Raw genomic sequence first — 14,142 nt, 5'->3', positions numbered from 1 at the left:
CAACAACAAACATTTAGCTTCAGCACTGTCAGCTCCTTTTTTGCGCTTAAGCCCTTGTATCAGGAAGGGTTGCTGGAGCTCTCCCCCCAACTAATCCCCCACTCAATTACCCCCCCAAATTAAACGTATACAATGGGAGAACAACGTCAAAGGAATCACAGGAAATTCAACCAAGTCCGCCTCTCTTTATTTGCAGTGCGTTCTCCCTCTCCGGTGCTCCACAGTGCAGAACAGAAGTCTACTCGTCTGAACAGTATCTCTCAAGAATTATTTATAAATCCGTGTCGTGAACATTGAAACGCACGTCTTAAGAACTGGGCGTCGCCGTACGTTCCCACAGGAAAACAACAAGAACCCGTCGCTGCGGTGGTGGAACCTGGAGCCGCGCTTTCCTTCTTCGTCGGCGCTCGGCGATTTAGCGACAAATCGTTCTCGACTTATCAATGGAACTGCGGCAACGCTTAGCTCCACCCATGCAGCCCGGTCGGTGCGCTCGGTACGAGGCCAGACCCGGGGACAAAATCGGCGTGGGTCCTTCGGCAGGGCTTAGCCGGAAGTGGACAAGGCAATGCGGGTTCGCGGGTCCCCGGCGCAAGGCGGCGGTGGGAAAGCGCCGGTGGGAAAGCGCCGTGAGTCGGGCGGACAGGCTCGAGGGCGAGGGAGGGCGCGAGGGAGCAGCACGACGACAGAGAGGGAGATGGTGGAGCAGTGATAGAGCCATACAGATAGAAGGTAGGGAAACAGAGGTAGAAAACAGCAGATGAGCGCTCCCGTCAGGGTGCTCAGTGAAGCCGAGTCCTCCCGTCTCGCCCGCCTCTCTCCGGCATCACTTCTGGCTTGTTCTTCTCCGGCTACGCTCGCTCGCTCGCTCGCCCGCACGCACGCACACACGCACACGCACACGCACACGCACACACGCCTCCCATTTTTCTTTATATTCCCACTACACACACCCGTGCCTCTGCCTGTGTCTGCGCGCACGCGTGTGTGTGTACATTCTACTTGCCCCTCGTCCTGCAGTAATCACATTTGTGCACGTGCCATTGGTTGTTGTACCTGTGCCAAGCAATCTTTCTATTATGGATGATTCAATTTTCACCCGTCGCGACCCCCCCCCAAGCCGGATTACGTCTCCCACCGCATGCCAAAGAGGAGCTTTCAGGAAGAGACCCTCAACTGGAACCTGTTGAGGGAAAGTATCCTGTTTCAATTAGGGCTGTCAATCGATTGAAATATTTAATCGCGATTCATTGCAAACTAATCGCAAATTAATCGCACATTATTTATCTGTTCAAAATGTGCCTTAAAGGGATATTTTTGGGAAAGATAATACTCTTATCAACACGGGAGCGGGCAAATATGCGTGCTTTATGCAAATGCATGTTTATTGGAAATCAATAAATAACCCAAAACAATGACGAACGTTGTCCACAAACCCTCAAAGGAGCTGCATTTAAAAACTGCATTTAGCAGTAAAAAAAAATATATATATGCTCAAATCATAACATGGCAAACTCAAGCCCAACAAATGTCTGTAAAACACTAAAATGTCCCGGTTTTCAACATTCTCTACAGAATTGTCCCGTTTTTCACCACAGTTAAAATAATAATAATATTATACTTATTATTGTTTTCCGCGCTTACACAGACGTGTTACATAACCGCGTTCTCTTCCACTCATTACCGAACCCAATCAAAAAAAACAGACAATGCAGCGCACACACACGCGTGCGTGCGTGCGTTTGTGCGTGCGTGTGTGTGTGTGTGTGTGTGTGTGTGTGTCCATCACTCGACGTTGTTGTCAGGGTGGTTGCTCGCCCGTCATAGGAGCCACATGGCGCTTTTACCCTTCCCCCCCGCTGTCCTGCCATTTCAATATTTTCCCATAAATCTCCCGTAGTTTTGACCTTTCTGAAAATAAAAAAAAACCACTCTCCCCCTGTTGCCCCCCCCCCCCCACGCTAACGTTAACGTGTCAAAAAAAATTGTGGCATTACAACAAATTTGCGTCAACGCGTTATTATCGCGTTAACTTGGACATCCCTAATTTCAATATGTTATTCTCTCTCTGTTCTCTCTCTCTGTTCTTTACATCTCTATCCTACTCTGGTCTATTCTGTCTCCCCCGGCTCAGTCATGGTTCTATTCCAAACCTCACTTCTCATTTCCTCTCCGTGCCCTTTTTTTAGTGAGGGCAGTGCGGAACAACACACACACACACACACACACACACACACACACACACACACACACACACACACACACACTCGTGCACACACACGACGACAGACAGACCCACAGACCCACACACACAAACACACACAAACACACAGCCATATTGGGGAGGCACTGCGATCTGATTCACTGCTCCCGGGAGGGTTTGGAGTTTGGCCACGTGGCCGGAGAAGGTTTGTCCTGGCTGGAAAGTTAGAGAATGGTAGCGTGGCCAACTGAAGTCCCACGCTACAACTCCAGCCAGATCAATGCTGTTCCCGGTTGAAGGCCTTTTTTCGCTCAGTCTCAGTCTCTGGTGCGGTGATAGTTGGCTGGCCTACCTACTTTAAAACCCACAAATGGAACTGTCACCATCGTGTGCTGACGCTGTACTTTATTTTTTGTTGCTTTGGATTGGGGGCTGCGGCCACACTGTTGACCGGCGGCCGGCCGCCATCTTACTGCAACAGATGAAGTGGTAAACGTGGTAAAGAGGCCTGGAACTGCTGCTGAGATATTCATCCAACAATGCTGTCAAATATGAAGGGTTGTTAGAGGTCGGGTAGACGGGGAGGTCAAAGTGCACACATTGCAATGCTTCTCCGTAGATACATGTCAAGGTCTCTGCGGCACAAAAAGTAACGGATAGAAATGCGACGTGCGGATGAGCTCCGTAAACTGATTTTTGGGTTCTAAAGTTTTCAAAATAAAGTTTGAAACAAAAAAATATACTATTAATAAGGACATCCCACATTAAATATTAGGCATACATACTGTACAAATAAACAATTTGATGTGAATTTTATGAAAATGATCAAATATCAATTTATGTGTTCCACAGTTGTATGCACCTCAACTCACCTGACATGGTAAAGAGGCCTGGAACTGCTGCTGAGATATTCATCCAACAATGCTGTCAAATATGAAGGGTTGTTAGAGGTCGGGTAAACGGGGAGGTCAAAGTGCACACATTGCAATGCTTCTCCGTAGATACACGTCAAGGTCTCCGCGGCGCAAAAGGTAACGGCCAGAAACGCCACGTGCGGACGAGCTCCGTAAACCGATTTTTTAGTTCTTAAGTTTTCAAATAAAGTTTGAAACCAAACAAAATGAAAACAGATTCCTTCGATGTTTCCTGCACATTGTGGTTGACTAAATGTGACGCCCCACGTTATACACAACCGTGCCAGTATAAAAGCAAACGCGCTATTATTGTTACCATGCCTCCCCGTATGCCTTGGACCAATATCCTGTGCTGGTGGTGCTCCTTCCTGTTTTTCTCCTGCCTGATCCTCGCAGTCCTTCCCGGCTGCTGATGGATGAGTGTGTTTCCAGTGAGTGACAGTGAGTAAAGCATGCACTCTGCAGCTACACTCGTACTATTGATTCCATCTCGCAAGCTGCTCCGTGTGACCGATTTGAGACGGCGTTAATGTTTGCATTCTGCGTGTAGCGACGCACCCAGCGGTGCAGGGTTTTTGCTTCTTTGGGTTTGGGCGCGTGGAGCTGTTTTTAAGGTCCCCACAGCAATCAGGGAGCGCGACAAATTGCCTTTTTTTTTTTTTTTTTTTTTTGTGCTTTTATGATTGTGTTGAAGCCAGCACCACAAGTTGTATGCATTACAATTCCCAAATAGACCTGAAAGCAACAAATTGAGGCCAAATTAGAACAGTCACTATTTTCAAAAACATGTAATAAATACTATTAATAAGGACATCCCACATTACATATTAGGCATACATACTGTACATACAGTATAAACTATTTAATGTGAATTTTATGAAAATGATCAAATATGAATTTATCCTTGTAGTACACATCAACTCACCTGACGTGGGTCCGCGACCCCAAGGCAGTAGTGTCATCGAAGCCACGCTGCGGCCTCTCTAGTTTTCCAGTTACCCGTTAAAAGGGGTGTCAAATTTTGAGTTCCAACCCCAAAGCCCCGTGGAGGGAGGGAGCGGAATCTCCTCGCGCTGGGGGGGATTCTTTCCCAGGCCGAAGCCTCCACCTCCAGGAGGAGGAGGAGGAGGAGGAGGAGGAGGAGGCCGGATCCGCAGCCTGACCTTTTTCACCGAGGATCGTGGAAAGTGAGGAAAGACGGGAAGTTACTACGACCCTGCACCTGCTGCCTTTCTAAGGCCGGGGGGCTGGCGGGGGGCCGGCGGGGGGCCGGCGGAGGCTTCTCTCTCCAGGCACAACGACGAGTGATTGTGGTTGGAAGGGAAGGCCTTTCCCCCTTCCAGCCCCCTTTCAGACATCTGTCTCATGGAAACCCAATACTGCCAGGCACTAATGCATGTCCAGGCTTGATTCATGCTGCACTCCATTAGATCCTGTCCTCCTGCCTGTCTGTCTGTCAGATTCCAGTCAGACTGGGACACGAAGAAGGGGGGGGGGGGGGGGGGGGGTGTTAGCGGAGGTGGTCCACCCCCTAACCCTCCAGGTCAAAGATTTGTGCTCAAATCTTTCCTGTCCAAATCTGTTCCATTTACCACAGGGCTCACCCAAAATGAAAGGGAAACACAAAATTCAGGCACCGGTTGACAATTCAAACTACAATGGAATATAATGCAGTAAGGCTCTCAGGCATTCTGTGTTGCTGTCAAATATTTATTGTCCTGTAGATCAACTTTCCTCATTTAATATTATCCCACATTTTGGCCGTAACCGATTAAAACATCAAATCTATTACAGAATGAGTGCTGCCTGCGTGTGCACGGCGCCAGAGGAGAGGAGGAGACGCGGCTGACTGAGATCACAGCTGTGTGTGCGCGTGCGTGCGTTGGGACGCACGATGGATCTCACTCGAACGCATAGCGGTTAAAATTCGGCAAACTTTCTTTTCCAGCCTTGGCAGTCAAAAGCAACAGCTTTTGACTGCCAAGGCTGTTGCTGACATAAAGGGTGCGACAATGCGCAACAGGCCACCATACAGACGATAAGAAAACCTGACTGATCACATTATGTGGACTTGGAACGGCCTTACTTCATCATAAATGTCCTTTTTTCTGTCCAAAAATTGCTTTTCACTCTTTCCAGACGGGAGCACTGCGCCTCGCTTGACGCTACTGGGAGGTGTGTTCCGAAAAAACGGGTTTTTGACTTAATCGCCCCACGGTCTGACGCGAGACCAATCGGGCCGAGCACAGCGAGTCTTACGGTGCGGCCGTGGAAGCAGCTCGGAGAATCACATGGCTGCCGCGAGGGTCATGGGTTCTTTCAGCTGTTTGTGTTGTGCTGTGTTGTGCGTTGCAGCCCGCTTCCGTCTTGTCAGCGTTCTTGCTTTGTCCCACTTTTTCCGAGCAACACTCACCCCCTGGGTAAACCCCCCCGCCCCCCTCCCCGAAACACCCTGGGTCGAGTAAGAGGGGGCTGTCCGGCACTCCCATCAATCCCCTCACAACAACAACAGTTATGGCAGCAGATGCCCTCACGACTTCATCCCCACTCACTCCCTCCAAACAGCTCCTTATATGGCGGCTCTATTCTTAGCACATGTGCATGATATGGAGCGGGGGGGCGGTGGTGGTGGGCGGTGGTGGGGAGGGGGGGCGGCCCGGGACTCTGCCTGTCAGTGATCCCTCGGCCTCAACATGTCTCAACTGAACTGCAATCAGCCGCGGTGTCCGTCTTCCTGTGGGCGTCGTTTGGAGAGGAGCAGGAACCCGCGGCAGTTTTATTGGAGTCGGTTCCACGTTCCCGGTTGAACTGGAATCGGCTAAAAATCCGGGATCACTTCCAGGAGGGGTCAAGATGACGGCCGCCAACGTTAGACTGACCGACGCCGACCGTCTGACGCGTGTGACGGCGGACTCTTCGGTTGAGCTTTTGACTTAGATAAGCCGGTATGGAGGCGTGTTTTGGGAGCGTTGGGTTCCCTTTGCTCGTGGGTATGAGAGTGGATGCCTCCGCCAAGTTGTGCAGCGGAATCTGTGTTCTGTGGGTAATAGCAAAACCATGTAATATGTAATACGTGTACATATTACAAATTGTTGTTTGGTTCCCTTTGTAGCCCCTTCTCTTGCTTTCTTCCATTCTCTCCCTGGGGGGGTTTCCTCAGAGTTTTTCCATGCCCGGGTGGGCGTTAAGACCAGGGGTTGCTGTTGATTTCTATGTGGAATGCAGCCTTTTCGAAGCCCTCTGAGACTGTACTGTCATTAAGGGCTCTATAAATAAACGTGACTCTTGATGTTATGATTCTAGCGTGTATGTTCTTGACAGAAGTTAATATTACCATTTTTTTTTATTTTTTTAACCTCTCCGAAATTGTAATTGTACACGTCCAGCTCGCATTTTGCTGCTCTTGTCTTCACCCTGAGTGTGTAATATCTAATGTATTAAAAAATCTATGATGCATTAGACAGTAGTTTATATATAATGTAGTATTTGCATAAGCCTGTTTATCTCTTTGCTAAACACGGGACTAAGTGACACAGAGGAACACTCTGACAGGAGTAAAAAGGGCCCCTTGCATTTTCTCTTTTTTACCTGACACAAACACTTCCACCAGTGGTCCAGAGCCGCACAGCCTCATCCAATCACGTTGCCTCACAACTCTGCCTCACTTTCTCTGTGCTGGTTACCAAGGAGACAGTGGAGTTACGTCTGGGAAGTGCAGCAATGGTTAGGAATGAGTTTTTTTTTTTTTTTTTTTCTTCAACATCCTTGGAATGGCCTATTTACACCTGTTTGTGTGTGTGTGTGCCTGTGTGTGCGATTTATAGGGCTCTGCATTGGCACAAATATGTAGATATGTACGATGCAGATGCATGATGCATTGTTATGTTAATATAACAATGGAAATATTTCTATATTGTACAATACTACAACTGCATAGTATAGTAATGTATCCTAGTGGACAGTTGGCTGAACTCGGCACAACAAAGGGAAACTTTCCTTTTCTAATTGCATTAAATTCCAAATGAATACTGTTTAGGTATTGATTCAGTATAGGTATCGATTCAGTATAGGTATTGATTCAGTGTAGGTATTGATTCAATATAGGTATTGATTCAATATAGGTATTGATCCAGTATAGGTATTGGTTCAGTATAGGTATTGATTCAATATAGACATTGATCCAGTATAGGTATTGGTTCAGTGTAGGTATTGATTAAATATAGGTATTGATTCAATATAGGTATTGATCCAGTATAGGTATTGGTTCAGTATAGGTATTGATTCAATATAGATATTGATTCAATATAGGTATTGATCCAGTATAGGTATTGATTCAGTATAGGTATCGATTCAGTATAGGTATTGATTCAGTGTAGGTATTGATTCAACATAGGTATTGATCCAGTATAGGTATCGATTCAGTGTAGGTATTGATTCAATATAGGTATTGATCCAGTATAGGTATTGGTTCAGTATAGGTATTGATTAAATATAGGTATTGATTCAATATAGGTATTGATCCAGTATAGGTATTGGTTCAGTATAGGTATCGCTTCAATATAGATATTGGTTCAGTATAGGTATTGATTCAATATAGGTATTGATTCAGTATAGGTATTGATTCAATAAAGGTATTGATTCAGTATAGGTATTGATTTAGTAAAGGTAAACAAAAAACAGTGGCTAGTGTATCACATTTTTCTGCACTTCTTAAATCATGTGTGTGTTCGTGTGCGTTTGTGAGCATGTGAGAGCTGTTTTCAAGAAGCCTGTTTTACTTCCATTCAAAACTCTGTTTTTCCCAACGTCACGTGACTTCCCACAGTAACCGATGAGCGGTGATTCCTGCAGGTTTTACCTGATGGAGGAGTGTTACGGTGGGCGTAGCTCTCTTCTCCGCTGCTCTTTAATTTGTGAACCGGATGCCACTGATGTCATACTGTTCCACCTTGTGAAAGCAGAAAGGTGCACCGTCTGTAGTGTTTACACGCTGCGTAAACAAGCTTCCTTGCAATAAATAACTGAATTCATTGTCCTTTTTACTGAGCGCTGAAATGCAGTCTTCCATATGCAGAGGTGAAATTAGAACTGATAAAACAAAATGGTAATTAAAATGGATAATGATGAATAAGGATAGTGTTGTCAGTGCTAACAAATGGTAAATATATTCTGATTGGACTCGAGGATAATCCTCACACGCTTGCAGAAACGGTAAATTGGTAGATTTATTGCAATTTGAGGTAATTTATTTTACTGTGGGAACCGCGAGAGGTGCATCACCATCGAGAGTCTTACACGGCGCCCCTTTAATACAGTTGCCAAAGAGGGTTTTAAAGAAATCAAACAAAACAAATATAAATTGCAAAAAAACCACCCCGACAGGGTATTTTCTCTTCTAGTGAGTGAAAGCGATGGGGTAAGGCGGAGACGTCCCTCACGTCTCTCTCAGCACGGAAATGCGAGCTGCAGTAAGTCGATGCGTCCACACGGGTCTCTGTCAGCGCCCCCCCCCCCCCCCCCCCCCGCCCCGCCACCTGTCACCCCGTTGTCCGTCTGATCACCGAATTCCAGGCGGGATTCTAGCACCCCACCCCCTCCCGTGCCAGCAGCCTCTCTGAGGTGGGGAAGAGGTCGTGCGCGCTCATTCTCGGCGGCGGAGGTGGAACTGAAACCAAATCAGGGCGCATTTTGAGTAATGACTTGACCTTGGCTCATGTGGGCCACGTTGGCGTTGGAGCAATGTAACCAAGGAGAAGGGGGTGGGGGGGGGGGGAGGAGCCTGTGAACTCTGAGAAAACAGAATGAAAAGGTTAGCCAATTGAAGTGTGTGTGTGTGTGTGTGTGTGTGTGTGTGTGTGTGTGTGTGTGTGTGTGTGTGTGTGTGTGTGTGTGTGTGTGTGTGTGTGTGTGTGTGTGTGTGTGTTGCGAAAAGCCTTATAGATGGTTTTCCAGACACCATTTGTCACATAATCACGGCCACACATCCGTCCGCTATTCCACCAGCCTGTGCCAGGAGCTATTCCGAAATTAATAAATGTGATTTGATACAGCGTCTCTCTGGCTTGTCACTCTTTTCGGGATGGATGGCTGTTTCATCCATCTGTTATTCCATTTATTTATCTATTCATCAATCACCGCCCCGGCGTGTGTGCGTGCGTGTGTGTGCGGTTAGGGTTAGGTATATAGGTTCATCCAGTTATATTTTACCTGTTTTGTGACATGTTTTTTGCAGCCTTACTCTAAACACTCCCCTGGCTTCACGTGGTCGTACCCACAGCGGGCAGCGCGGTAACTACACCGCTGTGTTTACAGCAGGTTTTCATACCCACAGTAATTACCAGTTCACCGGGAGCAGTGAGGGGGTTTCATGCCTCAAGCAGGTGTGGGCAATGTTGACAAAATCAAATATCAGTTGAAGGAAAATGCAAATGGTGTATTCTTTATCGAACCCTGGACCGAGCTTCAGTACGTGGAGCGACGGGACCGATCGGGACCTCGGCACTTGAAGCTGTTCTGTCAATACTGGATCCATTGGGAAGGTTCTGACGCCAGTCGCTCCGGCGGCCCTCCCCCCGAAGATCGAAATATGGTTGAGGATCAAACCAGCTCGGACATTTCGTTTAAAGTTACCCGTGTTGTACTTTGGTTCCAGTACAACACTGACCCCGGGTGATACTTTCCAAACCGCCCAGAGCCACAGAATGTTGAATTAGCACAATTGCGCACGAGCACATATACACACACACACGCACGCATGCACAAACACACACACACGCACACACATACGCACGCATGCATGCACGAACACACACACACACACACACACACACCTCCCTCTCCTACCTTTATTGGTAGAACGAGGAAATGGCAAATAACATTGGCTGGATAAATAGCTTGATATAGACAAACAGATGGGCACAGAGGGTGTGTGTGTGTGTGTGTGTGTCTGTGTGTGTGTGTGTGTGTGTGTGCATGTGCGTGCGTGTGTGTGTGTGGTCGTGTGTGTGTCTATGTGTGTGTGTGTGTGTGTGCGTGTCTTATAAATCTCCGTACACCCAGGGGGCCTGCGTGGCTGTTTGCTCATCTGTTTCCCCAGGGTGTCACAGACGCACACATCCAGACGCGAATACACACACACACACACACACACACACACACACACACACCAGATGTAGCGTCTCTCACTCCACCCAATCCGCCTTCTCACCTTCCCTTCTTCCCCCCTCCCACCGTCCCTCCCTCTGTCCCTTATCTCTGCTGCATCGCTCTCACCTTCACTTTCCCCCTTTCCTCCCTCTTATGCTGTCCCTGCACCCCTCCCTCGCTCCACCTTTCCACCAGCCCCCTCTTTCTCTCTCCAACCAAATGCTTTTCTGTCTCTGTGTGACGCCCACGCACGCACACACACACATACACACACACACACACACACACACACACACACACACACAGTATTATTTCTGTTTCAAATCACTGTTTGTTGCCCCATCATATCTGATTTGTTCTTTCCCTCATCTCCCTCTCTTTTCTGTCTCTCTCTCTCTCTCTCTCGCGCACGCTCTCAATTCAGTTGAATTCAAACAGCTGTATTGATGCTATACGTTTAAATTGTCAAAGCAAATGGAAAACAAAAAGTGAAGAATAGAAGAAATAGAAAATAAAACGAAAAAAATGTCTAAAATCGATCTATCTGTCGGTCTGTCGGTCTCCCACTTACTCTCAGCCTCACATTATCTCTCCTCTCAACTAAATCCCTTTCACCATGTCTCCCAATCTCAGTTCTCTCTCTCTCTCTCTCTCTCTCTCTCTCTCTCTCTCTCTCGCTCTTGCTCTAAATCTCTTTCTTCACTGCCCCCCCCCCCACTCCATTCCCCTGCTTCGGTGTCAGCACGTCTCCTGTCTCACCGTTCCACGCCGTCACGGCGCTCGATGAATAAATCCAAGCCCGCTTGACCCCGATCAACCCCACCGCCGCCCCTTGTCCTTGGGTCTAAACCCGCACATGGCGTATATTTTTATTTTTTTTCTCATTATTATTATTATTATTATTATAGATTTATTTTCAATGTGTGCGATTGGCGTTGTCACCATGCTGTCGCCACAGTATGATGGATGATGTCATCCATCATTGTCACCGTCCTGCAGGTGATCACACCTGTTTAATGTCTTTACATTGTATTCTGTGCGAAGGACACGCGTGCTATTTACAGTGGAATGGGTGATAATTCTGACGTCTCTCTGACTTTAAATATCACGTGCACCTTGGGCCCTTCTTGCCCACGGGTAAGTAAGGACACCGTGGCTGGTCATCGCAGCCTCTTTTGTCTGTGTTGATGGAAGTTTGCTCCGCCTGCGTCTCTGGACACTGTATTTAAGGTAAAACACCAGACAGCGCTCGGGTGGAGCTAAAAGGAGAAGGTTCACCCGACAAGAAGTGAGATCTCAAGGAAGCAAAGGACTCAAGTTGCAATTTGGCAGGGACTATTTTTATCGGGTGATAGATGGATGGATGGATAGATAAATGGATAGATAAATTAATAGATAGCTAGCTAGATATATAGATAGATGGATTCACTCAATAGATAGATAGATAAATAGATAGATAGATAAATGGATAGGTGGATAGATGGATGGATGGATGGATGGATAGATAGATGTACAGATGGATGGGTTCACTCAATAGATAGATAGATAAATAGATGGATAGATACGTAGATGGATAGGTGGATAGAGAGATAGATGTATAGATGGGTCGATATAAGGATAAATAGATGTATAGATAGATAGATAGACAGATTGATAAATAGATAGATTGATAGACATATATATAGATGGATGGATAGATAGATGTAGATAGATGTATAGGTGGATAGATAATTTATTCATCTCCGGAGGGAACTTACAATATCCAAGCAGCACACATCAAAACAACAGGTAGTAATAATATAAACGGTAGAATAAAATATGAAAATCAAAATACGAAAAAGGAAGTGGCAATGTATGCGGAAAAGAAGTGAAATATACCATAAAACCCCCCCTGGATCCACAAAAAGGTTTTTATTGTAATTTAAATGTTCTCTTGTTCTGTGCACTGGTCCTAAACCGTACATGACGCTGGGACTTTGAATTCAGTGTATATTTTAAGTGTCGGTTCGAGACGATTTTTCTTTTGGGATGTTGAATCTGTTCACTGGGAGCGGTGTGTTTGGATAGGGTTGAGCCTGACACTCACCCTGCAGGGGGTCCTCCCACGCTGGAACGTAAACACTGTTTGGACTCTGAAGACTCTCGCCGAGAGACGTCGGCCGAACGCAGTTTTTATTTTTTATTTTTTTTCCCGAGCTGAAGCGTTGACATCCATGACAAAGCCTGTTAATGAACCATCTTACCACCTCGCTGTCTTTTCTCCTCCGCAGATGCAAATTCTCGACAAGTTCCCAATTGAGGGAGGGCAGAAGGACCCCAAGAAGAGAATCATCCCGTTTCTCCCAGGTAATAGACCGCTCCCGCACACTCGGCCCTCTGAATAATCTCAATCACGCCTCCATATTAATTATGTATCCCACTAAACTCACATGGTGTCCTTATCAGCTACACAGCGGATCCTGCAACATGCATATTTGTGTGTGTGTGTGTGTGTGTCTGTGCGTCTGTGCGTGCGCGTTGATTTCCTCATTCAACATTCTGTGGTGCGTGTATTCTGTTGCCAATCTTTGAATTTCAAGGCATTAAAATCTAGAACTTATTTGTCGAATGCATTTTTCATATCCCCGGGATTTATTAGGGAGCTATTAGGAGCAGAGGGAGGCTGCAGCCCGGCAGCCTGACACCTCCTCCAGTTCCAAGGCCAGTGCCTTGGTCCAGGGCAGCGGCAGGAGTATATTTATTGCGGCGTGGATGTCCTTTGGTTATATGTGCACTTGACTGCAAATGTGTGCGTGCATCGATTCAAGTCCCGCCACATCTGGGAATATCTTCCAGCCTGGCTCTCTGAGTGACATGCAATCCCGCAGCCACCTACAGTGTGACAGGGCGCTGATGATCGATAGCTCTGTTTGTGGCTGCTCAATTGCCAAGTGCCGACAGCAGACCTGCTAATCAGAGATGACGTGTGTGTGTGTGTGTGTGTGTGTGTGTGTGTGTGTGTGTTGGCCGGGGGGGGGGACTCCATGCGAGTCACAGTGTTTATGATCTTTGTTTACACAGTTTCGCACAAAGATGTCAAAACTTTTGACAAAATAAATATGGTCCTTCTAGGTTGCACAACTATGTTTGGTGTGTGTGTGTGTGTGTGTGTGTGTGTGTGTGTGTGTGTGTGTGTGTGTGTGTGCTCGTGCAAGTGAGTGCAAGCACAAAACTCAGAGAGAGAGAGAGAGAGAGAGAGAGAGAGAGAGAGAGAGAGAGAGAGGACAAAGGGACAAAGGGAGAGTGATTTTGGGGATGAGAGTGGCCCTCCTACAGCGGGAGCGGAACTCTTGCGTCTGTTAAAGGCTGTTTATTTTGGTCGAGCTTCTCTTCATGGTCCTTCAACAACACGTGCTCTCAGCATCAAGTGCAACGGCCTCTTTCTCTACCCCCCACTCTCTCTCTCGCTCTCTCTCTCTCTCTCTCTATCCGTTGCTTCATCTCTCCCTCTTCCCTTCCCTCTTATCTCCCCAAAGCCCCCTTGACTCTTAATTTCACTCTTATCTTTCTCCCTCCCTCTCTTCTTATCTCTCCTTCTTTTCCCATGCACGTGCACACACGCACACGCACACGCACACACACACGCACACGCGCACACACACACACACAGCGGTCTCGGAAGTCAGCCGAACATCCGGCCGCCTCTTGTCTATGAACTGGCGCTCTGTCGGCGCATTAAAACACATGAGCGCTCCCTCCTGATGAACACGGAGCCTTCCACCGCGGCAGTAAACTGCAGCGCCGAGCCCCAGTTCAGCAGAGTAAGTGCATAACATCCTCACAATGGATGCCCGGCCCTCCCCGAAGAGCTGATTATGCACAATACAGACCCGTCGTCAG

At 47.2% G+C, this 14,142-nt stretch overlaps 1 protein-coding gene across 1 annotated transcript in view; it reads left to right on the top strand.

The window, feature by feature from the left end:
- The window catches only part of sh3pxd2aa (SH3 and PX domains 2Aa), a gene marked incomplete at its 5' end in the record, with an annotated part of 99,584 nt that overhangs the window by 19,234 nt on the left and 66,208 nt on the right, over positions 1–14,142 (top strand). The window contains one exon of the mRNA XM_079999852.1: positions 12,534–12,609. Coding sequence (XP_079855978.1) covers positions 12,534–12,609 — 76 coding nt within the window. The remainder of the gene's footprint in view (positions 1–12,533; positions 12,610–14,142) is intronic.

The sequence above is a fragment of the Zeus faber genome, assembly GCF_960531495.2.
Source record: "Zeus faber genome assembly, chromosome: 4".
NCBI lineage: Eukaryota > Metazoa > Chordata > Actinopteri > Zeiformes > Zeidae > Zeus > Zeus faber.
The sequence above is the reverse complement of the archived record's forward strand: the minus strand, read 5'-3'. Positions and strand labels throughout refer to the sequence as shown.